Genomic DNA, 27,314 nt, shown 5'->3' with positions numbered 1-27,314 from the left:
CCTAATCATCCATTCACAGTACCCTTGTAAAACTGGTATGGGGGCCAGCTGTGATGAACTGAAGAACTGCAGAATACATCACAAACCTGTGAGAAGCCCACCAATGTTGGGGGCTGTCCACAACTCTTGTTATAATGAATAAGGTTCACCCACTGAGATTAGGAAGATTAATGTGGTTACCTGCCATGATTCTGTTGGTTTTCATATTTTAACATGTTCACTACAGTTTTTGAAAAAGATATAGCACCACAAGTTCTCAACAATTCTTTGTTTGCACCTCCTGCTCTTCCCTTGTTTTTTGTTTTTTTTGTTATTGATGGCTTATTGTGGGTTAAAAATTAAAATACCTGACATCTGGAGCACTAACACATGAATTCATAATAACACTAAGTGGAAGAATCTAGTCAATGTCTCCTTAAATCTGATGGCAATAAATATGAGCTCCATTTCTCTTTTGGGCTAATTGAATGATTGACTGAATTTGATTCTCAACTCTCTTCCTTTCGGACTTGATCAGATGTGAAGGCGGTCTGAAGAAAAATATCTAAGTGGGGGGAAAAGCATATCCATTTTTACGTGTGGACAATTGTCTGTTTTATTCTTTTACTGGAAGGATTAGTTAAAGAATAACAAAATAACTTTTTTTTATTTTGTTAGCTTTATGAAGTGGCCCCATCATATAGTTGTTGAGCACATGAAAAAAATAAAAAAAAGACAGTAAATCACTGATCAATGTCACCATAAGTAAACGTTCAATGAACAATTAAAGTATACAAATACCGCTGGCTTGAGGAAGTAGATGAGCCTTGTAACTTACTCTAAAGGTTTATAGACTCGGACTATCTGACCAAATGAGGGAGGCAACAAATACGACTCAAAAGGGGCCTATCCTGAGGATTCTCTGACTTCGGGTGTTGAAGTCAGGGGACAGATACACAATAAGACAAAAAACATGTCCCAGGATTACTGCACAATGTTTTTTAACCCCCAAAAATTAAAGACCAAGGGTTAGTCCAAGATGCAAAATCAGGAAGGGTGAATTTGACTTGAGTGCTCATTAGAAACAGAACTATGGGCGGTTAAAAGGAACCTTTCTGGTTATCCTGATATTAGGTACAACATTATGATGTGTGGTCAAAAAAATTATTTTTCTATCAGTTATGCTATGTTGGCTCACCATTTTTCCTTTTCTATGGATGACTGTTTCATGTCATTCTGTTAAAAGGGGGACTATTTATTTGTTTCTCTGTTTATGGCTGAGTTAGGGCCTCAGTAAATTTGAGCTCTGACATCTCCCCACACAATAAAATCCATCATCAGAATTGAATTGCTCTGTAATGGGCTTGCTTGACTTCAGTAAGTATTGCTGGGAAAAAATGCCAACGAATGCACAGGACTCCTGAGTTAGATCCAGCAGCATAAAATTTTCTCCAGGACAATTTAATTTTAGTTACAGCCAATAAATCTTGTTATTATTGGTAGGCTATGTGTTCAAAGTATGGGTATTAAATCACAGCCTTATTGGTTTTAATGCCAGTGACTCGAGCTTACTGATGTAAGGTAATCAGTTTCCCAATTCTAGCCACTGCTTTAGCAGCAGAGCTTCTTTATTTAGTTAATCTATCAGGAAAATCCAAAGACTTTTATCTCCATGGCGGTTTTTGGAGGTGCTGGAGGAAAGAAAAACACACGATTCACCTCTAGTGGCTTCCAGACAATTTTTCATTTGTTGCCTGTTGGGATGTCATTCAATGAGACCTGTCAGTGACTAAGTAAATAGACCAGTGAGGAAGGCATTTCTCTCCTGCCCAGTCCCGGACAGCCTCAGGCTGGTTTAAATAAATAGTTAGAAAATAATGTATTGTTGAGCTTAAAATAGCACATTAATTATATGAGGTATTTGCCCTCTTCTTTTTGGGTAAACACGTCTCTTTTTTTTTTTTAAACATGACCTAGGTTAGCCATCCATATATAGCCAGTAGAGCACTGAACAATGCAGAGTGTCTGTGCTTGTAAAATGGAGAGGACTGAAGCTGGGCTGTATCAGTAATGCTCCCTGGTGTGGGAACACTTTAAATAGCGGGGCTTACTGAAAGTGAGTTCCCTTGTCCCCGTCCCTGCCCACCCCTCAGCTAGGGCAGGAGCAGAGTCTTGGGGCCAGCAGCCAGCACCCGGGGGAGAATGGCAGCTGCTATGGCCTGGACATGGGACCAGCAGCGCAGGCTAGGTTAAAACCTGGGTGTAGTGCAGCACTCCAGTTCTTTCCCATGTTTATGCTCCTGCTTACACCAGCGACAAATCTGGCCCAGTATTTTCAATAATTGCAGACTGGTTCCTGACCTTGGAAATCTTTTCCTTGCTGCACATTTAAAATAACAATTCTTTGGCTTACGAAAGGCAGCATAATTTGGCTTTAAGGGGGGAAACTCCCCCCACAACTGAAAATGTTCATTTGGGGGAAAAATTGCCATTTATCATCAGGGTTATTCCCTTCTCCAAATGACATTGCTCTATTTCCAATATTCATTTAGGGATACATCTACACTGCATGGCTATTTCAGGATACTGGAGATATCCCAAAATAGCTCCCCATGTCTACACAAGCTACCCATTTTTTAAAAATATTTTTTGAAATAATGAGCATGCTATTTCAGCTTGCCAGTAACCCTTGTTTCGTGAGGGTTAAGCGATGTCTCACAATAGCATGTTATTTTGACATGTGGTACTGTGTAGACATGCCAAATTTTGAAATAGCCTTTTTTGAAATTCAATCGAAATAAGATATGCAATTTGCATAGTGCAAATTGGGTATCTTATTTCAAGTTTAGGGTGCTGTGTACATGCACCCTTGGCTATGTACCTGAAAAATGTTGTCAACTAGAAAATTTTGTGGGTTTTTTTTTTACTTAAAAAAAACAAAACTTTTTTAGTATACTTTTCATTTTACACTGAAGGAGGAAAGTCTAGACTGCAAGCCTTTTTTGAAAGTATCTTTTGAAAAAGCCTCTTTTGAAAAAGAGCATCTAGACTACAATCAGTACTTTCGAAAAAGCAAGCCGCTTTTTTGAGAGAGAGCACCCAGGCAGTCTGGATGCTCTCTTTCGAAAAAGCACAGTTTGCATTACATAACCCCCTTTTTTTTAAAAAAAAAGTTGCTATTCCTTGTAAAACAAGATTTTCTATGGTTGAAAAAACTGCCACGTTCTTTTGATTTACTTTCGAAAGAACACGGCTGCAGTCTAGACGCAGGTAAAGATTTTTTTGAAAAAAGGCCACTGTTTTTGAAAAATCCCTGTAGTCTAGACACACCCTAAAAGTCTGATTTGTACTTTCAAATGATGCAGAAAAAGAACAGGATTACAGGTACAGTAACACAAACATGAGAATGCACATGGTTCTTATTTGTTTTGTAACTTATATCCACAGACTGGTTCTTTTTTGGCAACATCTAGCCCTGTGACTACTTTCTGTTTGGCAGAGTAAGTACCTTCAGATTCTTAATCCTTTATTTTTCTGATTGTCTCTATGGGAAAGAAAAGGACCAGTCAATAAAAAGAAGTCATATTGAAAAGAATGTGATTTAATTGTTATCATTCATGGGCATTAAAATTCAGATACATTATGTAATACAAGATAATGACATAGCACATTAATTCATTCTTATGACGAAGGTTTTATATCCTCAAGAACATAAAATAGCACTGATTTTTAACAGGTCTTAAGCATCCTTTTCAGATACATTCCAAGCACCTAGCAAACATTTTCAAAAGTTAAGGCTGTTTTGTAACTTTGACATTATAAAAGTGAAATGGAGCTACTTTAGTAGCTGTAAAAATAAATACAATTTGTCTCGTCTATTCATTTGTGCCCATTTCACACGCAATTGGATGCTTTTATTCTCTTTAAAACTGCTTATAGTGTAGCTAATAATTTCTGCTTTATACATGTGTGCTCCCAGCAAACTATCCCATCAATGTTATCTGTTAGAATGATAAATAGATATAATTATATCTCTGGTGAGCTAAAACTAGCCTTATTCATTAGAATACTCCCGAGAAAACCACCAGGCTTTTCTTTAAATAATATAATAAACTTTGCACACAGATCTTCCCAATCTTGTGGGTCTGAGTTTGATTCCTGACAATGTATGTATTCAGTGGGGTTTCACAGGTGCAAATGGATGGTAGAATTTGTCCAGCAGTGATCATATTACAGCTCATTGTTATTCCAGGGTTCCAATTCCCCTGGGCTATGACTTTTTTGCTGCAAAACTGGAGGATCTGGCCACCTGGGGATTTCCTGGGTTTAGGGGGAAGATCTGGTTGGCATAGAACCAGCTTAGCCACCAGCTGCATCATAGCCCCTTATATACGGAGCCTGGGTATAAAGTATGTGCTTCTGCATTCTAGCTATCAAAAAGGCGTCTTGGGTAGCAAGACACAGACTAGTATAGCCCTAAATCTAACTTGCAGAGGAGGCTATCTAACTTCAGAATCAGAGAGCTGCAAAGGTATTATAAAACTGACTTGTCCCACTTGGGTGTGGAATATGTAAGTGCACCTAAGGATTGAGATTTGAATGTTCACACTTCTGCCATTAGAATCCTTGGCTAGATTCTCTTTCTGCAGAATAAGAAACCTGTGGGAATGGGCTCTGGGAAAAGGGGTTGCTGAGATGACTTCAGTGGAAAGCTGTCCGGTGAGTTGTCTCTCTTTGAGAGAGCCGTGCCCATCCCCCAAATATGAAAGCTCACTCTGGAGGTCAGGATCTCTCATATGAAGGCTCTGTGGCTTTACATCAGCTCTTACTCCACATGGACAAACAGTCTGCTTGGGAACTGGAGCCACATGAGTGACTTGCTCTAGCCTTTGCTGAATCCAGGACTACTGAAAGGGCCATGCAGAAAAGTGAAGGCAAGGTATTTCCTGTCTCCTTTTCGTAGGCTGAAAGGGGAGGGGGTGTTCTGCATCCCTTTGGCATCGCTGCTATCTCTATCTTGCCCATACCTCCCTGGCACAACCATTCTCCACTCCAACTCCTTCCTCTGGATTTGCCTCAGACTGCTCAAAAAAGTCTTTACTCTGTGTGTGGGGGATGGGTGGGGGTTGTTTTGAATGTAACTGAGCCCTCCTTCTGAAGGAAGAGGAGGAGAAACTGGCTGCAGGGAGGTATGATATGGCCTCTTCATTGCACATGTTATAATCACTTATGATTACATTGTGCTAGAGTTTTCAGAAACCCTGGCTCTTGAGGAAGTAAATGTTGTTATACTCTTTTTTTTTTCTTTTCGATGACATTGTTTCAGCTGGAAAGGATGATCCAATATCCATATTGCACAAAGTTGTCACCAGGAAGGAATTAGCCTTCTGTACTTGTTGGGAATGGCAACATGCTCATCAATTCAATACCTTTCTACCACAATCCTGTGAGGCATTGAGCCAATACGTAGAATTTAAATTGGAATCACAATCATTTCAGGAATCATGATTTATTTACTCCTATTTGTGGGGGCAGGGGGGAAAGCTACACACAAACATTCATGAAAGCATTCCAGCTCTGTTGTACTGGGATGCTACTGCTATATTTCATTTAGATATGGAAATTTTAAAACTTCATTTAATACAAATATTGGTCCTCTGAAATCTTTATCGTCAGCAACCATGGGGTAGGGAAACAGATTTCTACATTTGCTTGGTTTTTAATAGACAGGGCTCGACAAATCACTATATATACTCGCCTGTGGTGAGTAGATTTCAGCCAGTCGCCCCGTTCACCGGTGTTGCGTGCATGCGCAGTGCCGCTCTGGCGCATGCGCGATGCAGGGCTGGCAAGTAGGTCTTGCCACGGTTTGTCAAGCCCTGTTAATAGTGATACTAAAATGGGTGGGAATTTCAAAATTGTCTAATGGATTTTCAAGGTTAAGATTTTAGACAGTGACTTGTAATTTTTGGTGGCCCAGTTTTTGGGTGTCCATCTTGAAATACCTTTAAAGCCTGATTTTTTTTCAGAAAGTTCTGTGCACCCGCTGTTTGAAATCAGGCTGCTTTAAGATGCCTAAAGTTGGACCCCCTGAATTGAAGCATCCAAAAATCACTAGTCATGCTTGAAAATTTTGGACTCTTATACAAACTTCCCTGATTTGAATATTAAATTAATGGAAATCTGGTGCCCAAATTGCTCAGGAAGCTGCAAAAACCTCATGCACTGTGCACAGCGCTTCCTTTCTGTGATACTGGAAAACATAGGTAAATGTTTCCCATGTAGATTTCTGCAGATTGTAGTGAAATTGCTACAGTTTTCCATTCATTTTAATAATGATCAATCATAAAATCTGATTAAATTTACTGTCTTTGTTTGTTTGACCAGTTTAGAAACAGAAGTATCTGTATGGGGATATGAATTGGACTTTATAAGTATCCACATAAACAGGAAACAAGGTGAGGGCAGGAGGTTGGTTTGTTTTATCTTTCCTAGTTGGGACTAGATTTTTCTTTCTGCCTATAGCAACTGTATTGAATGTTAATGAATTTTCCATGTGTTTATCTTTCAAGATGTGTAAATAAGAGAAAATATAAAACATAATATCAAGCTGCTAAATTTTACATTTTGTCTGTCCAGCAGTTCATCTATACAACTGCCCTGAGTAGATGCTAAATGCTGCTTAGCAAATGGCCTTTAGAGTTTAAAAATAACTCAGTAAAGCTACTCAAAGGTAATACAACACTTCTCAGGCATCTTCTGTTGGAATTAAGAAGTAGAGTTCACTCAGTTAATTATTCATCCACTCAATGTTTCATACACAATAAAAACACAATTGAAATGTTCAGGAGCTCTAGTTGTGCTTTTTGCTATGCCTGGGCTCACATATCAGCTTATTTTTTCTTAAAGGCGAGATTTTAAATGGTAAAACAAGTCCTGTTTTGTGGACTATTTGAATTACTGTTTTCATCAAACTGTATATATTGACCCCCTGTGAAAAATATTTTTTCTGTTTTTTTTATTTTGCAAAACCTCACTGAACCCCTGTTAAGAAAAAATTAGCATATTTCAAAACTGCACATCTCATTTATTTTTTGTAGTACATCTCAAAATGGTACAAATGTGTAAAATTTGTGCTTGTAAAAGCTTCTGCTTTGAGTAGCCTTACAGTTCTTAATTTAGTCCTAGCAATTTTCAAGCTATTGCATGCCCCATTCATGAAAAGTATATTGTATTCGGATGGTGTGACTGAAAGAGTTTGGCTCTAAAGCTTCCTTACCTAGAGCTTCATTCAATTATATTAATTTAAAATATCTGTTGAATGATTAAGTTCAAAAAACAAAACCAAATTAAAGGGTTGGGCTTATGAAAATGACTCTTTACAGTAAGTAAAAAAGGTTTATCACAGTTTTGGTAACTTGCATGAGTTCGTATTGAAAAGAAATCTTTCACATGTTCTTAATGAATTTAAAATAGTTGTGCTCTAGGTACTTTCAGTTGTACGCTCTGAAACAGTAGACACCATATAGCTTGTGTTTTTTATCTGGGAAGCCTACAAAGCGCACTGCAGCTTCATCAGGACTGCAGCGTCGTCTTGGCCTGGAGATGGGGTAGCGGACACTGCCGTCAGCCAGCCAGCCCGCATCACAGCGATCATATCCTAGAAGTTTCCAGGCAGCAAATATCTGGCCTACTTTAGCAATCTGGGATCCATCCTTGAGGCAGGCCTGCACAGCTTCATCATAGGTCAACTTGGTTGGATGGATTAGATAATAAAAACGGCCTAATGGAAAGAGAAAAGGTAAAGTCTTAGGCATGTGACATGGTTAAGAAATTGTTCAAAAAATAAAACAATCCTCATTACAAAATCATAAAATTAAGAATATCAACAATCTATTTATTCTAGAGCTGGAAATTGTTTTGAACCCTGCTTTCAAAACTTGGACTTAGATTCAAATACATCAAGTTCACAATCTGCTTAGGGGAATCCGAAGAAAAAGAGCAGGGGGAGAAAGACAGAAATGTTCTTGGTACACTTCCCTCTTGCCACTCAGTCAATAGGTCATGCATGTATGTCAACTTAGAGTGAGAAGACAGTGGAAGTTTTGTACTGTGCTAAATACATTTCTATCCCTACTTCAAAGCAGAGGTTTCCCTCTTCCCTTGAAGACAGAAAATATAGAGGAAAAAGTATGAGGAGTAGGAAGGGGAGAAGCAGGTTCAGGAATTCAAAGGAGGCCTCCTATCCTGCCATGAGGTTCATACAAGCACATGCATGTGCACTCACGTAGAATGCCACTGAAGTCCCAGAAAATAGAGGTTTTCAAATTGCAGACTACATAAGATTCATCTCTCTAGTTTTTCACAGAAATGAAAAAATTATTGCAGTGCTTACATTATGATGGGTTGGCAAATTAAACTAAAACCATCACAGTGTTCCATTTTCTTGTCATAAACAGAGAGAGGTATGTTTAAGATCTGACTGTGATAATATGTAAAAGTGATTAGGCCTAGCAAATGCAGTATTAGTCTTTCATGGCAGAAAGACCTTCACATGGCTGACACAATGTTCCCGATGAAATACAAGCACCATTTCAAGTCTTGCTGTAAGAAGGCTGAAAAATGCATGACTTCTAAGAAGCAGGGGTGACGGTTGATGAAGAACATGGTGGGCAGAAGAGACACCCGATGGGGAATGTGGCCACCTCCCTTCCTAGCCTGGGGGAGGGATGGGACAACGCCCTCCATCCCAGACCCTGCTTTTGCTCTGCCTCTTTCCCCAAGCCCCATCCCCTTGCTCTGCCTCTTCCCCCAAGCCCCGTCCCCTGAGGAATGAGGCCCAGGAGACTAGTAGGTCCAGGGATCTGGCACTTGTGGCAGGGGTTGGGCCCCCAGGCACTCACTGCTGGTGAGTGCGGGGGCAATCCTGCCCCCTCCCATTCCCTGAGCAATGTGCTGGGAGCAGCAGGAGCAAAACAAGCTAGGACCAAGTTGTTCCACTTCCAACCCACCCTGTCTGTGGTGTATGTGCAGGGGAGGCGGGTAGAGTGCCCCAACCCCTGCTGCAAGTATCATGATCCCTGCTGTTCTGGCCCTGCTGGCTACTGGCCTCTTGCCCCTTATATACAGAGCATTTTGGGGGGCACATGCCCCCTCACCACTCCATGCATTGCCTCTGCTGAGAAACATAGTTTGAGCATTTAGTAGGCCAAAAGCCTGCCTATCTTAAGTCTTCATTTCATTAGTTGGAAACATTTACTATTTTTTTTAAGGCATCACAGGGTATGATCTCACTGAAGAAATGATAACACTGATTGTGCTATGAGAAAAACGATCTCTGTCTCAATGTAATACAAATATATGTCACTAGTAAAACTAAGGGGAGTCTCTTTTGTTGAATTATAAGCAACAACAATATAAATATTTATTTCATCCATCAAGGAAAGGCATAATGTAAATTAATTGTGTTCCTTCTATTCAATATCTTCAGGGTTATTTATCATTGCTAGACTGACAAATAAACAACTGCTAGGTGGAACTGCAGTCAGCTGATGGACTAACAATTCCCAAATAAACATGGCAGTCTTTCAAACTGGCTCACTTCCAGTGGCCAATTTAAACAAGGAATGAAGTAATTTTTGCATGGGGCCCTCTTGTTTGAATTCCAGAGGGAAATATTATGTTTCTTTATTAAAGAATAAGCCAGATTATTATTATTATTTTTCCTCCTTGTGAGAAAACCAGTTCTGCTCCCTTTCATAAGATTTTCTCAGAATTAAGGAGTGCCATATCGGGTGGACTATATAAAGAAAATGGGAATTGCTCCATTTTAGGCTGGCAAATGTTTATATTAAGACTAATGGTGACATTGGTAATGTAGCTATATAGTAAAGCAAATTCTTTCTTCTGTTTCAATGCATTTGAAATCATTGTATGTAACATTTGCTAATATAGAAAGTTTCTATGATTAGATATAAACTCTTCATACTCTTGAGAGCTGAAGGTGGTTTGCTGTAAAAGCGAATGAGTTTCAGATTGCCTGATGGTCTGCAAATTCCACTGACTTTATTGAAAATCCATGGGAAATTACCTTTCTATTGACACAGGGTTTGACCAGCTGCTAATAAAGTTGTGCATTTGACCCACGACCTCAGTAATAAGAGCACTCTTAATATGCCTATTTCTGAAATAGGCCATCACTAATTGTAAATGTAGTGCATGAAATGTTCATCTGTATCCAGAACATTTTGTTAAATTAAAAAAAAATAACTAATAAACTCAGTGCACAACTGCTGGCCCCCTTGAGACGAGACCTTCCAGGCTCTAAATAAAGCATTTGTTAAATTTTACAATGTGTACAGACAACATGTGAACAGCTACTTCAATTTGGTGTAATCTCATCCCCAAATATCAAGAGGAATAAGTGTGAAGTGATGCCTGACTGTTTTTGGATAGAACTACATTTTTCTTTTTGTAAAATGTAACCCACTAAGATGCGGTGGTAGAAACTTTTACCTTGCACTTGTAAAAAAGTCAAGAACTTGTCTGTCAATTCCTTCTTTTCCTCTTCCTGTGCACCTATTTATTTTGTTTTAATTATTTGCTGTGCAGTAGATTCGACATGCACATTAACAAAGAGGTGCTACAGAAGGCCCTCTGTACCACTGAAACTCCAGGTTAAGAGAGGTGGGGTTGGGAGCTCAAGAGGCATTCACTGGTGTAGAGGGTCTTCCCTTGAATATATAGGTCCTGAACACTGAGGTAAACTTTGCCATAGGAGAGCTGTTGTTTCTAGCATTCCCTCATATCATAGTGACAATCCCAGGTTTTGATCAAGGGTGCTATTTGAGCACATGGGGGGAGGGGGAGCGGAGAGCAGCCATGCACTCCAGGACTTGGCTAGCTTTTCATCCTGTTCCCCAGATGGCCAAAGGAGTGAGGGGAAAGTGCTTGCCTTCCTTGCATTCCCTCACACCTGGCTTTTGAGCTCCCTTTACCAGCCAGGTATGAGAGGAATGCAAACACGTTCCCCTCACTTCCTTAGCATGGGGGACCTGGATGAAAAGCTACCTGCATCCTGGAGTGTACGGCTGCAACCACCCCTCTCGCTCCCCTCCATGTGCCTGAAATGATGCCCTTTGGTTTTGATCCTTACCAGACCGCTAAGCATTTTACCTCTTCCCTGTTTTGTGGTGGTCTTTTCTACTGGCAACCAGACACCTTTTGTTTGCGCCAGCTGTTTTCAGTTTAAAATGAATACAGTTCTCATGTATGCCTTGTTCTGTTGGGGGGTTTGCCTGGAGTAATTGAATTACTGAAGGCTGAAGTCATATTGTTTGTGTTTTGCCACTATATCACATGCATGTAATTAAGTGATGTAGGCAAAATAAAAGAACCTCTCCTAGTACCGTCTACCTTTGAAGGCTCTAATGTGATCAGAAATCATGTTAGAACCCCCAAATCATGAATAAATAAACCCAGCAACCATTGTTATTAATCTGTCTCTTGACTTTTTAGCCAGAAGAACAAAGTGGAGTTATGTATGTCAATGTGATTGATTGGTCCATCAGCCCTCACAGAGACCATCGATCACAATACATCATTTGTGTTGTTCTAGCCAGTTCTGCAGCAGTCCATCTGGCAGCAGCACCAGACATGGACTGGCATGGCGCACTGCTGTCTAGGACCCCTGAGCTCAAGTGATCCTCCAGCCTTGGCCTTGCCAGTGGCTGGGATTAAAGGTTTTCACCATTGCACCCACTGGCTGTGTATGTGTCTGATAATTTCAGCAGGAAAAGCCAACTTTTAATGTACACGAAGTGGATATGAAGCCTTCACTTACCCTCTCGTTACTCCTAACTTAAGGAAATTATCATACATTTCCTACTACTGTCTTGATTCCTATTGCCCCCAGGGCTGCTCCCCCTCCCATAATTAGGCTGCACCACCTCCCTGATTCCCTCCCTCCTGTAACCTTCTGCTGCCCCCCCAAAGAGCCTCGTGTGTCCAGATAGAAAGGAGACTTCTCAAAGAGGCAGGAAATGTTGCTGCTGGGCTCCAAACCTAGCAGCAGCTTTTCCCTGAATCTACCTCAGGTGCCTCCTGCTGCCACAGGACCCTCTCATTACTATAAAGGCATACATGGATGGTAGGGCAGGAGTGTGTCCTGCACCTCAAGGTGCTCAAAGACTGTGCATGTGATGAGGTTTTAAAAAAAAACCCTAAAATGTCTAGACAAGTTAAAATCACGAATTGGCAATACTGCTTTTCTGTGACCCAACCCAACTAATCACAGCATTGTGTGTTTTTGGAAAAGAAAACCATTCTCTAGTGTCAGATAGCAACGTGGCAGTAAAAGCTGGGTGTTTTACGTATTCTGCCTGTTGCCTGGAGGCTGCCGGCATTTGCACAATGTGTGGAGTCCATCATCTGCTCAACAGACTCAAGTTCAGCCTGTCTTAATATCCACGGTGAATGGGTGATCAAAACCAGTGTTCTCCATAGTTGTTAAAAGCCTCAGAAGTGGAAACGTTTCCCCATACATTAAATGGGAACATTATTTATTAGGTTTGGCATCTCTTTTGACCTGTGTTGGGGAGCTACAGTAACTTGACTTTTATCCTGCCACTTTAACAGACTGACATTCCTTCAAAGGTGCCTTCAGCAGTGAGGCCAGTGATCAGCAAACTTTTATTACATTTGCTAAGTAATTCACTGAGTTGTTGAATCCAGTTTATTTTTAAATCTTTTCCATTTTCTTTGGTCTCTCACCCAAAGGAACAATGACTCATTACTGGATGTCCTTTTTTTTTTCTTTGAATGGTAAAATGAGCAATAAAAATATATAACCCAGAACATGTTTTTCTGAGTGTTTCTTTCAGTACATGGAAGATGGTGGCTTAAAGCCTAATGTCTGTGGCCTCCAGCATTGAAAAAATTGGTCGGTTGCTGCACTTTTCTGTTGGTGTAAAAGTTCCATTTAGTTTACTCAGTGCATTTTGTAATTTGTTAACCCAACAGATTTGTGACTCCATTAGAACAGATTAAAAATATCAATTATATGGTGCTGTTCAATGTGCAAAGCATGTAACAAATGGCATATTAATGAGCAGAATGTATAAAGCAACCACTCAGACCTCATTAATATTTTATAGAGGGAGCTGGTTGCAATCCTCTATTCAGGTTGTTTTCTAGGATAAAAAATACTTGTGACTTTTTTGTTTTGTTTTTCAGAAGCATTAACCACTGTTGTTTGCAGCAGGCCTTTGAAATCGGGATGGAGAAACACCTTAGTCTATATTTTCTTTGTCCTATAAAACTCTGTTTGCATTTAACTAATTTGCAAAGAATTAAAATAGCAATTTTTCTTCTCTCACATGCAGCCTGTCAGATCCGCCTGAATATTCTAAAGAACTGGGCATGAAGCATCAGACACTGTACAAGGAGCCTCCTGAAAAACTATAATAGGAGTAAGAAGGGACTGAGTTTTACCCAACCCCCATTTCTTAGACACATCCTGGAACCAATATATGGGTCCAGCATCCCATCCAACCTACTCAAGCTTATATAAAACTAAGTATTAAAGGGACTTACTATCTAGTGATTCTCAAAATGAGGGTTACCAATCCAAAGAGGGGTACAACCCTGTTTTAACGAGGCCACTAAGGCTCATGTTATACTTGTTGGAGTTCAGGTACAAAGCTGAAATCCTGAGCCTCACTACCTAGGGCCAAAGCATGATGCCTACCTCCCAAGGCCAAAGCTGAGGGCTTCAGATCTTGGTGGCAGGGCTTAGGGTTACAGGCCCCCTGCCCGGGGCTGAAGCCATTGTAATGCATGTATAGAAAGAGCAGAGGTACAGTTTTTGTGAATAACTTTAACTTTGGTCTGTCTTGACCTTGGAGGGTTTACAATTCTCTTAATGTCAAGTTTGTTTAGATTTATAAAATGTTCCACTACGGACTTTATAAATCATAGTTCTTTTTAACAGTGCTTGCTCAGACAATTTGCAGCAGCTACATGAGTGATGTGCAGAGCCCTGCAAAGCACCATTAAGCCTAGTCAGATGGCAGACGGTGATGTGATACGTTGTCTATCTTTGGCCACAACACCATGTGCAGATCTCTTATTGGTCCAACTGTCTGGCTACACATTGTTCCTGGTCTACACAAAATCAGTTTGGAAGGGCTCACCGGTGCCATGGCTAATTAAAGCTGAGCACGCATATGGCCAATTATAAGAGACCGTGTCCAACATCAGCTGCAGCCCACTCTTCATACCACATCGATGTCACAGAGAAGTCTGGGCAGGGCTAGTGGGCCCATAGTGGGTGCCTTGATGACAAGTTCATGCTCAGTGGTTGAAGGGGTCTGTGTGTGGTGGCAGGCTTGGTTTTGTTCTGAACTTCTCAAGTTTTCTGGCTGTGGCCTCCTCATGATGCTTGTGTGAAGGAGTGACTTTGCTTCATATGGGGAGCTATGGTAGTAGTGTAGGTTGAATCACCCTGTTATGATGCAATTGGTTGAATATAGTAGATCAACCCACTTGACATGAGATGAATGGAACTGGATTGAAGCACAGTAGTCCGCTGCAAAGCAAAGTGGACTAAGCTGGATGATGGAGTTTGTGCATTCTCAATGTGCAACCCGTGAGTTTCCAGTTTGTACCTGGGATAAAGATGATCCAGCCAGCAGACTATTCAAAGTCTTTTCTAGGCTGAATCTCAACCACTTGTAAGGTGACATTCTGTATGCAGTTCCACCCCCCAATGTTTGAGTCATTGGACTAGCCCTAAGAATACTATTTCTCCGCACCAAGGGGTAGGGTTGCCAGATGGTTGAACCAAAAATACTGAACACTCTCCCCCACTCTTTCTCCCCCCCCAAAAAAAACACAGGGGAAAAAAGACTCAGACTTAAGCAATAAATAAATAAAACAGCATTAAAACAGCATGACCCCTTTCAGAGTGTGCGCAGAGTTAGAATAGGAATAGGAACAGGGGAGAGGTTGAACACTAAGACCCAGGGAAGGCTTTAGGCTTTTTGCTGGTGGCCATTTTGTGTTCTTGTTCAAAAAATTAGCTTCCCTGCAGAACTAAGTAGGCATGGGGTCCGAGGGTGGAGGGCTGGAGGTGTCGGGGTCTGGGGAGAGGCCAGAGGTAGGGGCAGGGGCTGGGCCCAATCCCAATCTCTAGGGTTGCCAGGTGTCTGGTATTTTTGCCCCCTGTCCAGGAAAAAAAAATCAGAAAATATCGGCCATTTTAGGAGTCTGGTATTTTCTGAATATTTTTACCGAACAGGAGGCAAAAATAACGGACTATCTGGGTCAATACTGAACACCTGGCAACCCTACTGAGGGGTTATCAGCAGCCAAATGCAGCAATAGCATAAACCATGGTCAGAAGTTATTAATACTTTACCTATATTGCTACAAATCACAACCCTGTGCATATATAATCGAATAAAATACTTTTTGAGAATGAAATGTGTGTAGATGGTCTGAGCAGTGGTCAAATAGTGTATCCTGTAAAAGGCATCAATAAAAAATCATAAAAAGTAATTTCATACAGTCCTGAAACTAATTTTATAGTAAAAACAACAAGGAGTCTTGTGGCACCTTATAGACTAACAGATTTATTGGAGCATAAGCTTCCGTGGGCAAAGACATGGTCTTTGCCCACGGAAGCTTATGCTCCAACAAATCTGTTAGTCTATAAGGTGCCACAAGACTCCTCATCACTTTTGCAGATTCAGACAAACACGGCTACCTCTTTGATACTTAATTTTATAGTGTGTTGTGTCGTTAAAGAGAATGAGAGGCTACGTCTAGACTGGCATGATTTTGCAGAAATACTTTTAACGGAAAAGTTTTTCCATTAAAAGTATTTCCGCAAAAGAGCATCTAGATTGGCATGGATGCTTTTGCGCAAAAAGTGCTTTTGAGCAAAAGCATCCTGGCCATTTTAGCCATCAGGTTTTCTTGCACAAAAAATTAAGGTGCCTGTCTACACTGGCCCTCTTGCGCAAGATGTCGCGCAAGAGGGCTTATCCCTGAGCGGGAGTGTGAAAGTATTTGCTCAAGAAGCACTGATTTTGTACATTGCAAAGTCAGTGCTCTTGCGCAAATTCAAGCAGCCAGTGTAGACAGCTGGAAAGTTTTTGCACAAAAGCGGCTGCTTTTGTGCAAAATCTTGCCAGTCTAGATGCACCCAGAGAGTTTTTCTGCAACATCTTTTGTTAAGTAGCCGATAGGCATATGTATTATATTATAAAGCCACAATCTTTATTGCTTTATAAAGTGTATATATACAAAGCTGATCATTGGGGCAGACGAGCCGGGTTGTCATCCGGAGCCACCAACAGAGGTGATCTTAGTGTCAGGTTGTGACTGCATTTTGACCCGACCTCCTGAATCTTCCCCCCAGACAAATTTGCTCAACACATTTTCCCTGGATGCTTTTTTTTTTGGCGGGGGGGGGGGGAGGATGGTATTTTCTTTGGAAACCATCTGGCAACCCTATGGGTGAGCCGGGCAGTCGCCCAGGGCCACCAATTAGTTAGGATCAGCCATGTATATATAGTTTGAGAGTTATTTGATTCATTCATTCCACCATGAAGATGAGCAAGCAGCTCCAGAGTTTAAATTGCTACATTCAGATTTGCCCTTAAAGCAATCTGAAGATATTACTCTGACATGATTTAATGTCTATATTTAACATCCTCGCTTCTCGGGAGGGAACTGAGTTTTGTCAAAGATTTACTAACTTTGGCAGATGAAACATTTAAAAACTAAGACCTTTTTGGGGTTACGAAAGTGAATCAAAGACAGAACGGAAGTATCTGTGCTTAAAGCAAGAGATCTGTTTAATCTTGTGTATTCTATGACAAGCACATTCCATTGTGGATGTACAATACACGAACAAGTAAAGAAGTGCATTCTCCCTACGCTGGTGGGCTAAAAGAGAAACATCTGCTTTGCAAGATGGATGAAAATTATCCACAAGCAAGAAGCCCTATCTCAGTCGCCGAAGGCTGTTAAAAAGAGACACTCTCTTTGCTTGTGGACTGTGATGGTCCTAATCCTTGTTATGGGTTGTAGAAATCTTTTGGAGCTACAAAGTGATCAGACTAGTCTCTCAGCTATAGCAAACAGTGACAATGGCTTCCTTTTCAGCTGTACCCATGAGAACGTTAGCATTTAGCAAAGATGACTGCTTCTAAACCAAGGATTGAAACTGCAATTTAGAGCAGGTAGTCTACAAGACTGTACAGAAAGGGAGCAGTGGCAGTGTAGAAAGGAAGGACAAAAGAGACTAAATTATTAGTCATAAGCAGGGCTCGACAAAGAGATCGTTCTGTGCATGTGCAGATCGCCCAAACCCGGCTCTTCCAGGTTACAGTCTACTCGCCACGGGCGAGTAGATTGTATTATTTGCCGAGCCCTGGTCATAAGAGTTAGGGATTAACAAGACTGGCGTTACAATCATAGAATCAAGAGACTAGAAAGGACCCTGCACTCATGGCTGGACTAACTATGTTATAGACCATTTCTGAGTCTGGGGTTTGTCTAAGTTGCCTTAAAAATCTCCAGTGAAGGAAATTCCATAACCTCCTTAGGCAATATATTCCTGTGCTTAAATAGTCTGACAGACAGTTTCTCCTAAATGTCCAAACTAAACAACGCTTGCTGCAATTTAAGCCCACTGCTTTTTGTCCTAACCTCACAAATTAAGAAGAACAAGTTTTCTCCCTTGCCTTGTAATGCATTATGTACTTGAAAACTGTTACCATCCATGCCCCCCTCCGCACTCTCTTCTCCACACTGAACAAAACCAATTTTTCTTTTCTCATAGTCACATTTTCTAGACCTTTAAACATTTTTGTTGTGACTTTCTGGATTTTCTCCAGTCTCCCTATATCATCTCATGAAATGTGGCATACAGAACTGGACACAATATTCCAGCTGAGGCCAAAGCAAAGTAGAGTAGAGCAAAAGAATTACTTCTCATGTCTTGCTTGCAACAGTCCTGGCAACATATCCCAGAATGATTTTTTCTTTTCTCACAACAACATTACACTGTTGACTTGTATTTTGCTTATGATCCACTATGACCCCCAGGCCCTTTTCTGCAGTACTCCTTCCTAAACCGCCATTTCCCATGTTGTCTGTGTGCAATTGATTGTCCTTCCTAAGTGGAGTACTTTGCATTTGTTCTTATAGAACGTCATCCTATTTACCTTAGACCATTTCTCCAGTTTATCCAGATCATTTTGAATGTCTACCCTATCCTCCAAACCACCTCTCAATCCTCCTTTGCTTGATATCATTCGCAAACTTTGTACGTGTATTTTCTATACCAATATCTAGATCATAGATTAAGATATTGAACAGAACCATGGTTTCCTCTAAAGTGCACACCAGGATGGGTACGCACCAATTTGAGGCCCACCCACCTCCACAACAGGGCTGCGCAGTGGCTACTCAGCTTTTCCGGGGCAGAGCCTCATATGGGGCAGCAGCCACAGCCCAAGAGCTGCTGGCCAGCCACCACACGGCCCTGGCCCGAGCTTCAGCTCTTCCCCAGGGCTGGAGCTTAGGCCAGAGTGGGCTGTATGGCGAGTGGCAGCAGCTGCTCCAGGGGCCAGGGTGCGAGCAGCTGCGTGGCAGGCAGTGATGGCAGTTCAGGCAGCAGGGGCCTGGGTGTCAGCCGCTGTGTGGAGAACAGCAGCTGCATCTTTGGCAGCCTGGATCCGAGTCTAGGGATCAGAGGAAAGAGTACCTGCTGGTGGGACTTCTAGTCTGTAGCAGCCTTTGTTGTAAGTCTTTGTTATTATCTTGGCTCTCAGGACATACAGATTTTTTGGGCTTAACTTGAAGACTGCTTAGCCAGTGTTTAGAACTGCATTAGTTGTCAGTTGTTAAAAGTTGTTATAAAATCATAGAATACTAGGACTGGAAGGGACCTCGAGAGGTCATCGAGTCCAGTCCTCTGTCCCCATGGCAGGATCAAATACTGTCTAGACCATCCCTGATATACATTTATCTAACCTACTCTTAAATATCTCTAGAGATGGGGATTCCACAACCTCCCTGGGCAATTTATTCCACTGTTTGACTACCCTGACAGTTAGGAACTTTTTCCTAATGTCCAACCTAAACCTCCCTTGCTGCAGTTTAAACCCATTGCTTCTTGTTCTATTCTCAGAGACCAAGGTGAACAAGTTTTCTCCTTCCTTCTTATGACACCCTTTTAGATACCTGAAAACGGCAATCATGTCCCCCTTCAGTCTTCTCTTTTCTAAACTAAACAAACCCAATTCTTTTAGCCTTCCTTCATAGGTCATGTTCTCTAGACCTTTAATCATTCTTGTTGCTCTTCTCTGGACCCTCTCCAATTTTGCCACATCTTTCTTGAAATGCGGTGCCCAGAACTGGACACAATACTCCAACTTAGGCCTAACCAGCACAGAGTAGAGCAGAAGAATGATACCCTTTGTTGGAGAAAGGGGTATCTGCTTCCCCTTGTTTCCAAATCATACCCTCTTCCAACCCACATCCCAACTCAGTTGCTTGTATCTGGTGCCTTAAAGTCTAGTATCAAGCAGTAGTTTTGATTATACAGCTCCTAACTGGACAGAAGAGATGCATAGGGATTTGGAGAGAGAGTAGGACAAAAAAAGTGTGATGGACAGGTGCTGGATTGACCAATCTGAAGTTGTGTATTTATGGACTATGCAGGGCAGACGCAGTGCCAGCTTTGCAAAGGAAGCTGTTCTGAAAAAGGGTGGCCAAGGTTTTCCCAGGGGCCAGGGCCAGTGTCACATCATGGCACATAGCGGGAACCTGGGCTGGGCTGCGTGAAGGGTGGCAGCGGGAGTAGCAGCTTGGGGACTGGGCCTGAGCCACATGGCAGGCAGTTGCCCTGTCACAGGGCTGGCCTTAGGGCTTGGCAAACTGGGCCCATGCCCAGGGCACCATAGCCATAAGGTGAGGGACAACTGGGCATGGATGTTTCTGGGCAAAGGGGGTAGAGGGTACTGAGCAGGGGTGCAATGTGGCAGGATTAGCAGGAAGCACAGGGTGGCGGTTGGGAGCACAGCTGGAAGAAAAGTATAGGGGTTGGGATGAAGGGGGCAATGTGCAGAAGTTAGGGGCAAAGGGGGCACAATGCAGGGTTAGTGATGAAGGGTTCACAGGATAGGTGGGAGTGAGACTGGATGCCAAGATGGGTGGTTTTCAGGGTGGGTGGGTGCAAGGTCTTACACCTTGTTAATTTCCCTTGTTCTAGTATTTTTTTCTTACATAACAATTTAAATTATATAATTTTGTTAGTAAGTGGTGAGTGGCACAGTGGCACATATCTGAATAAGTGCACATGACGTCAATATTTGTGCAACAGACAAAACGCACTCTGCTCACAGATGGAAAATCTTAGAGGGAACACTGAACAGAACCAGGACCAATCTCTACAATACCCCACTCAATATGCTTTTCCATCTTGACTGTGACTCATTCATAACTACTCTCTGGAAAGGATTGTTCAACCAGTTCTGCACCCGTAGTATAGCAACTCCATCTAGGTTGCATTTTCCTAGTTAGTTTTTGAGGTCACATGACGTATCAAAAGCCTTACAAAAGTCAAGATATACCACATCTACAGCTACCCCCATCCATAAAGCTTGTCACCTGGCCAAATATGGTAAATCATAGTTAGGCAAGGCTCACTATTCAAAATGGAACTGCTTGATACTTTATTAGAGTATAAAGTGCCATTGAAGTTACATAACAACTGTAAATTCTTAATCACAATTGTTCCTTGTGTTTTTTACCTTTGGTACAGTACTTAACTCAGAGGTGGGCAAAAGGGCCTCTGTAGGCTGGATCTGGCCCACGGAGGTCCTTCTGCTCCCCTACCCTGCCCCCACATTCCTGTCAGGGTAGGAGGAGACTTTGTGCTCTCCCCTGCCCCCAAGCCCTGATGGGCCAGGGGGCGGGAGAGCATGCAAAGCCTCCTCCTGCCCTGCCAGGAGTGCTCTTCCCCTCCCCCCGTGGTTCCTCGCGGTGGGAGGAGACTTCGTATGCTCCTCCTTCTGCCCCCAGGCCAATCAAGGCCTGGGGCAGGGAGAGTGTGCAAAGTTTCCTCCATTCTGCCCCCGCCCTCCAAGTAGTGTGCGGTGCTTATAAGTGCCATATGCTCCTGGCAGGGCAGGAGGAGACTTCATGCACTCCCCCTCCCGCAAGCCCTGATCGACCTGGGAGCAGAAGGGGGAGCAGGCAAAGTCTCCTCCTACCACCAGGGGCATGGGCGCCTAGGGGAAACTTTGGGGTGAGTGGGCGAAGGTGCTCCTCCACTCCCAGACCAATCATGGTCTGTGGGTGAGGAAACATGGAAGTATCCTGAGGAAGTATGGAAGTACCCACTTCAAACATTTCTGAAGTGGCCCTTCACAAAAACCTATTACCCACCCCTGATTTAACTTGTAATATATCCTCACTATTTACTTAAGAGGGGAAATCAATAAAAGGAAACACTCATTTTTCCATTGCTTTAACTTAAATAATGTAGGCAGTGTATCAATATGGAACATACCTGCACAAATTTCTAGGAATGAAAACAAAGGTACATGAATGTGCTGCCAATATTCATTCTGAACTATTGCTTTTAAAAATGAACATGAAAACTTGGCACCATTTGTCTTTTTTTCAGTCCAGATTCATTATCTCATAAATTCAATGATAACTCTTTCCACAATTGATATGCACATTGACAGATCAAATATCTCATGCTGCTTTTCAGTATCATGGAGTTGGCTTCTTTTCTGAAGCACAGAAATTGCCTTCTTAAATGTAGAAGTGATTCAAAATTCTTACCATTGAAGTTTGATGTAAAACAGAAAACATCATATCTGCTTTTAGCCTTATCCCAGAAACCATAATTCCTGACTCCAGGCACTGTGTTCTTTCCTCCGCAGGGTTCCCTGGGTTTGGTGATGGGGTACTGAACTGATCCATCATTCAGCCAACCTGCATTACACCAATCCAGCCCTGATCTCCATGCATCATACAATTGGTCAAAGGAGGCAATAACAGAATCTTGGTCCAGACAAGCTTGTTGAGCCTCATGGAAGTTTAGGTGGTAGCGACCAAACCGTGGAAAATACGGGAATACAACACCTAAATCAAAAAGGGAAAAAGAAGGCTATTAGCTATTTATATGAAAATATGAGCGAGAGAAAGAGAGAGATCGATCATCTACTAGCATCAAAAGGACAAATTTAAGGTTGACCATGGGAAATGCCAAAATAATATCACTTCATCTGGTGGTTTAATTTCTAGATAAATTTCCTGTCAGCAAATCAGCTTCCCTGCCTGATAACTTCACACCCTTTCCTGCTGGAACCTCACCTGCTCTGCTCCCAGCTACAGCTTTTCTACTGACACCAGAACCTCACTTGTGCACATTCTGACAGCATTCTGTTCTGGATACCTTACAACCACATGAAGAACAATCTCAGGTAGCTCAGAGAAGGACAATTACAGTGATTATGGGCCTGGAGGTTCTTAGGAGGAAAATGTCCAAGCAAGCAAGAAAAATCAATGGATTATTTTTAGTGTGTTTAGTTTAAGGGAACATTTAAAAGAATGGTCAGGCATCTCCCCCTCTGCTGCCACACCTTAGAAGGGGATGTGGCGCATACTCTCCTGCAAGGCTAGAGAGCTCTGCTAGGCACTGTGATGTATAAGAGGCACCCCCTTCTCCCTGTTTCCTGTTGGGTGGCTCACTGCCAGGGGCGGACTGGCCCAGCGAGACACCGGGAATTTCCCAGTGGGCCATCCTCCAAAGGGCTGGCTGGCGGCTGCTGGAGGAGGAGGGGGATTGTGATGGGGTGCTGCAGTCCCACACTTTAAATTCCCCGGTGCCATGCACCGGCCATGTATGGGACACAGTGCGGCCGAGGGAGCGCATGCGTGGTGAGCTCAAACGCCATGCAATAGGTGAGAGGGGAGACGCCTGGGCGTGGCGTGACATCATGGCCTGGGACTTTAAAAGTGCTCAGCCCAGAGTTGCACTGCACGGCCCAGCTTGAGGCCCGGCACGTGGTCTGGAGCCCCAGAAGCAGCTGGGGCCCAATCACAAACTCCAGCCCTACAAACTGGAAGACAGAACGTAGGTGGCGGGGGGGGGGGGGGAGAAGGAGGGGGAGAGGGAGAGGAAGGGGCTTGTCCTGAAGGGAAGGGGGCAGGTCAGGAGAAGAAAGGGGAAGGCACCAAGGGACAGGGTGCAGGAGAGACAAATGCAACAGGGCCAAGTGGAGACAATGAGGAAAAGGGCAGGAGGGGAGGTGTCAGTGAGAGCAGGGACAGAGTGATGCTGGGAGAGGAGAGGGTAAGGGCATTGGGGGCTGGAGGGGGAGGTGCTGGGATAAGGTGGGCATGAGGAAAGATGGGGTGGGCATGAGGAAAGCGGGGATCGAACAAGTCATGTGTGTGGGCACAGGGGCATGAGGGGAATGGGGGGGCAGAGGGTGGTGAGGGGGTGGGCCTCAGGGAAAAAGAGGGATAAGGGGATGGGGCAGTGAGGGAAGGGGGTGGCACCAGGAGGGTGCAGGGCTAAGGGAAGGTACAGGTGCCAGGGGATTCTGGGGGTGAAGCAGAAGGGCAGACACCTGCAGGGGTATGTCTACACTAGCTCGTTAGTTCGAGCTAGGTAGGCAAATGAGGGCAACCGGAATTGCAAATGAAGCCTGGGATTTAAATATCCCGGGCTTCATTTGCATGTGCCTGGGTGCTGCCATTTTTAAATCCCCCTTAGTCTGAACTCCGTGCCCGCAGCTACATGCAGCATGGCGTAGGTAGTTCGAATTAGAGAGTAATTCGAGGAGTGGAATGAGGAGTAACGGTAGTTCGAATTAGGATCTCTAATTCGAACTACCTACTCCATGCCGCGTGTAGCTGCGGGCACGGAGTTCGGACTAAGGGGGATTTAAAAATGGTGGTACCCGGGAACATGCAAATGAAGCCCGGGATATTTAAATCCCGGGCTTCATTCGCAACTCCGGTTGCCCTCATTTGCCTACCTAGCTTGAACTAATGAGCTAGTGTAGACATACCCCAGGGGAGGGACCAGCACCAGAGGAGAGAGGCAGGGCAGGTGTGTAGAGGAAAGTGTTAGGAGAGGGCATGAGAAGGGGTAGCTCACATGATCAGAGTGGGGCTACTGGAAGAGTGGGCACAGGGGGCAGAGAAGGGCTGGTGGAGGAGGGCAGGTTGCAGTGCAGGAGGGCTGAGGGCAGTGAGAAGGGCAGGAGTCCAAGTCAGGAGAGCAGAGGAGGGTGAGGGGTTGGGGGGCAGCAGGCACCAGGGGAGCTGATGGAGCAAGGGGAGGAGACATGGCAGCAGAGGGAAAAGGTAGAGGTTTATAAGATATTTATTAATAACTTGGGTGCCACAGTGGCACATCCAAAGAAGCCACATGAACTCAGTACTGGTGCACAACACAAAATTCATTCTGCTCGTGGGAGGAAACTCTTAGAGGGAACACTTCTCCCAGCCTCTCCGCCCCCCAAGTTAATGTCACACACATTGGGTTAATGCAATTGCAGGATAGTTGCATGAGGGGGGGTTGGTGGGGGCCAAACTAATCCCTATTGGTAGGAGGATCGTGAGTCTTTAGAGGGGTCACATGACACCTTTTACTTCTGGTCATGTATCCATCTTGCCCCGAGAGTGTTACCTGCGGAGGTCTGGCTAATGAGAGTTAGGGGGTGTGGCAAATGGGGGTCAGGGTGTGGTTAATGGGGGTCAAAGAATAAATTAAAAAAAAATTCTTTGATGGGAAAAAGTGGGCCGTTCTCAACCAATTTTCCGGGCCTATTTTGATTGCCAGTCCACCCCTGCTCACTGCACAGTGATCACAGCTGGAGGACATTCAGAGGGGTGAGGGCAGAGCTGTGGCTGGCCCAAATGCAGAGGACACAAGTTTATGGGATGTTTCCTTTCAACACATGAGGTTGGCCCAAAGCCTAAGATCAGGTCTTAGTCCTTGAAGAGGAATACAACACAGATAACATTGGTTTTAAAAAGAGGAGCATCTCAGTAGAGACAGTGAAACTTATACAAGTTTGAGAATTCTCTCATCAGCAATATTTAACGAAACTCACTTACTCTCCTCTAACTACCCAGTGACTATTGCTGAAGTGAAATTTGGATCCATAAGTGCTGTGTTACTGTAAAACACAATTTTATTTTAGTGACTATCTATGTTTTTAGGTGCTTAATGTGTTCATAATTCTAGCTAAAATGTTTTAACAATATATAAATATGCACTGTAATCGCTTGTGGGTATATCTTCTGCAGAACAGATTAGAAGTTGTGAATTCATTCACAATAAAAGCCTACAATTGATTACACTGACATCTCTCTGCAGTTACTGGAATAGATTGGTTGGTTGGATTTGTCCCATGATCCATGCTTTGTGTAGCTCCACTTTACCCTGTATTTATATCTACTGGCATGCCTTTTTTCTCTATAGCTTCTAATGTTGAATTAATAAGGATCACCTATATTACAGATATCTCTACTGCTGCAGGAGCTTCAGGAGGTAGCTGAGTTAGTCTGTTACAGAAAAAAACAAATGGTCTGGTAGCACTTTATAGACTAACGAAACATGTAGATGGTATCATGAGCTTTTGTGGGCACAGCCCACTTCTTCAGATGACTGGAGTTATGCATTGAGGATATGAAAACTCGAAATAAATAGGAGAGGGGAAGGAGGAGAGAAAAAAAGGGAGGGGGTGGGAGACAGCATCATTAAATATCTGGAGAATGGGTACTTAAACCTAAGCAGATAAAAATCAAAGTTAATAGATAGATTCTTATGCTTTTGTGTACTAGTTAGGTACCTAACACCTCCAGCTAGTGTTCTTGTCATTGACAATCTATCATATCATTTTTTGGATGGAGCAAAAGACCATCCTGAAAGTAGGGTTGCCAGGTGTCTGGTATTGATCCAGATAGTCCAGTATTTTTGCCTCCTGTCCGGTAAAAACATTCAGAAAATACTAGATACTTAAAATGTCCAGTATTTTCTGATTTTTTTCCCATCCAGGAGGTGAAAATCCCAGGTGCTTACCTAGTTCTGCAGGGGAGCTGTCTGGCCCAGAGCAGGGAGACAAGATGGCGGATGGTTGCCAGCAGCCTGTTAGAATCCAAAAGCCTTAAAAGCGTTTCTTAAAGGGGCATGCTGTTGTTTTTTTAAATTTTTTGCTTAACAACTCTTGGGGTCTTTTTTTTTCTTTGCTCAACAACTTTGGTCTCCCCCCCTTTTTTTTCTCAACAGAATTTTGTCCCCAGTGGCCTTTTTAGGGGTGAAAGGAGGGGTGGTGTTTGGTATTTTTAGTTAAACCATCTGGCAAACCTACCTGAAAGTTACATTTTTTCCCTACAGCTGGAAATGAAATAACGCCCCCTGACTTTTAGACCCCTGCTCAACCCAATCTCCTCTCGGTAGCAGTAATAAATTTATCCACAAAAGTCTACCTTTAATCCTAGGAGTTCCTCATGCCAAAATGTAGGAACATTGATGTGGCTTGTGGAGGGTCAGAGCCCCAAAACTGTATCTATACTGATCTCAGTGACACAACTCTTTGCTTTTGTGATGCAGGTTAGAAATCTTTCAGGAGTTATACATTCACAATATTCAAAAGATAAGCTTTCAAAGCTCTGTCACACCAACATAATTTGGTCCAATAAAGGATATTACCCGATCCACCATCTCTCTCTAATATCCTGGGAGCAACACTGTTACAACAGCATCATTTATAATACTATAAATATACCAACTTTCATACTCAATTCATTTAAATAAACCCTCTCAGATAACAGCTTGTCTCCTCTCTGAATCTAAAGAACATCATGAAGAACCAAGGCCACCTCACTATATCCTGTTGAAGATATTTGTAACTTTGTATGTGAAGACAGACCCATCATTGTGTTTGCTCTCTGATTCTGAGCTTAATCAGAGAATCCTGAGAACTGGTGATTTTAACGGAAATTAGAATGTGTCCATAAAATTAGCATGACAGCTATTTGAAGTAATGCACATTCCAGTAAACACACCTGTGTTTATTTGAATGATCACCTTATAGTGCACAAACACATGCTTTGGCTTATACTGCAAGCTTAGTCAAATAAATATTTAGAAAGAGAAAAGGGGAAAAGGAACACAGTTGGACCCAGTCTTCAAAAGCACTCAGCTTTTGAAGACTGACATCCAATGGACTAACATCCATTGATTTTAATGAGTTTAGTGCTGAGTACCTTTGAGAACTGGACTT

At 42.8% G+C, this 27,314-nt stretch overlaps 1 protein-coding gene across 4 annotated transcripts in view; it reads right to left on the bottom strand.

Moving 5' to 3' along the window:
- Nucleotides 1-3,559: 3,559 nt before the first annotated feature.
- HAPLN1 (hyaluronan and proteoglycan link protein 1) overlaps nt 3,560-27,314 on the bottom strand; it is an 87,524-nt gene continuing 63,769 nt past the window's right edge. For all 4 annotated transcript variants that reach the window (XM_006124342.5, XM_006124341.5, XM_006124340.5 and 1 more), the window contains exons 4-5: nt 21,850-22,152; nt 3,560-7,762 (exon numbers count right to left, since the gene is read on the bottom strand). In XM_006124342.5, coding sequence (XP_006124404.2) covers nt 7,473-7,762; nt 21,850-22,152 — 593 coding nt within the window. In that variant the 3' untranslated portion in view covers nt 3,560-7,472. The remainder of the gene's footprint in view (nt 7,763-21,849; nt 22,153-27,314) is intronic.

The sequence above is a fragment of the Pelodiscus sinensis genome, chromosome 6, assembly GCF_052426305.1.
Source record: "Pelodiscus sinensis isolate ZL-2025 chromosome 6, ASM5242630v1, whole genome shotgun sequence".
Taxonomy (NCBI): Eukaryota; Metazoa; Chordata; order Testudines; family Trionychidae; genus Pelodiscus; species Pelodiscus sinensis.
This window is presented reverse-complemented; position numbering and strand designations above follow the sequence as displayed.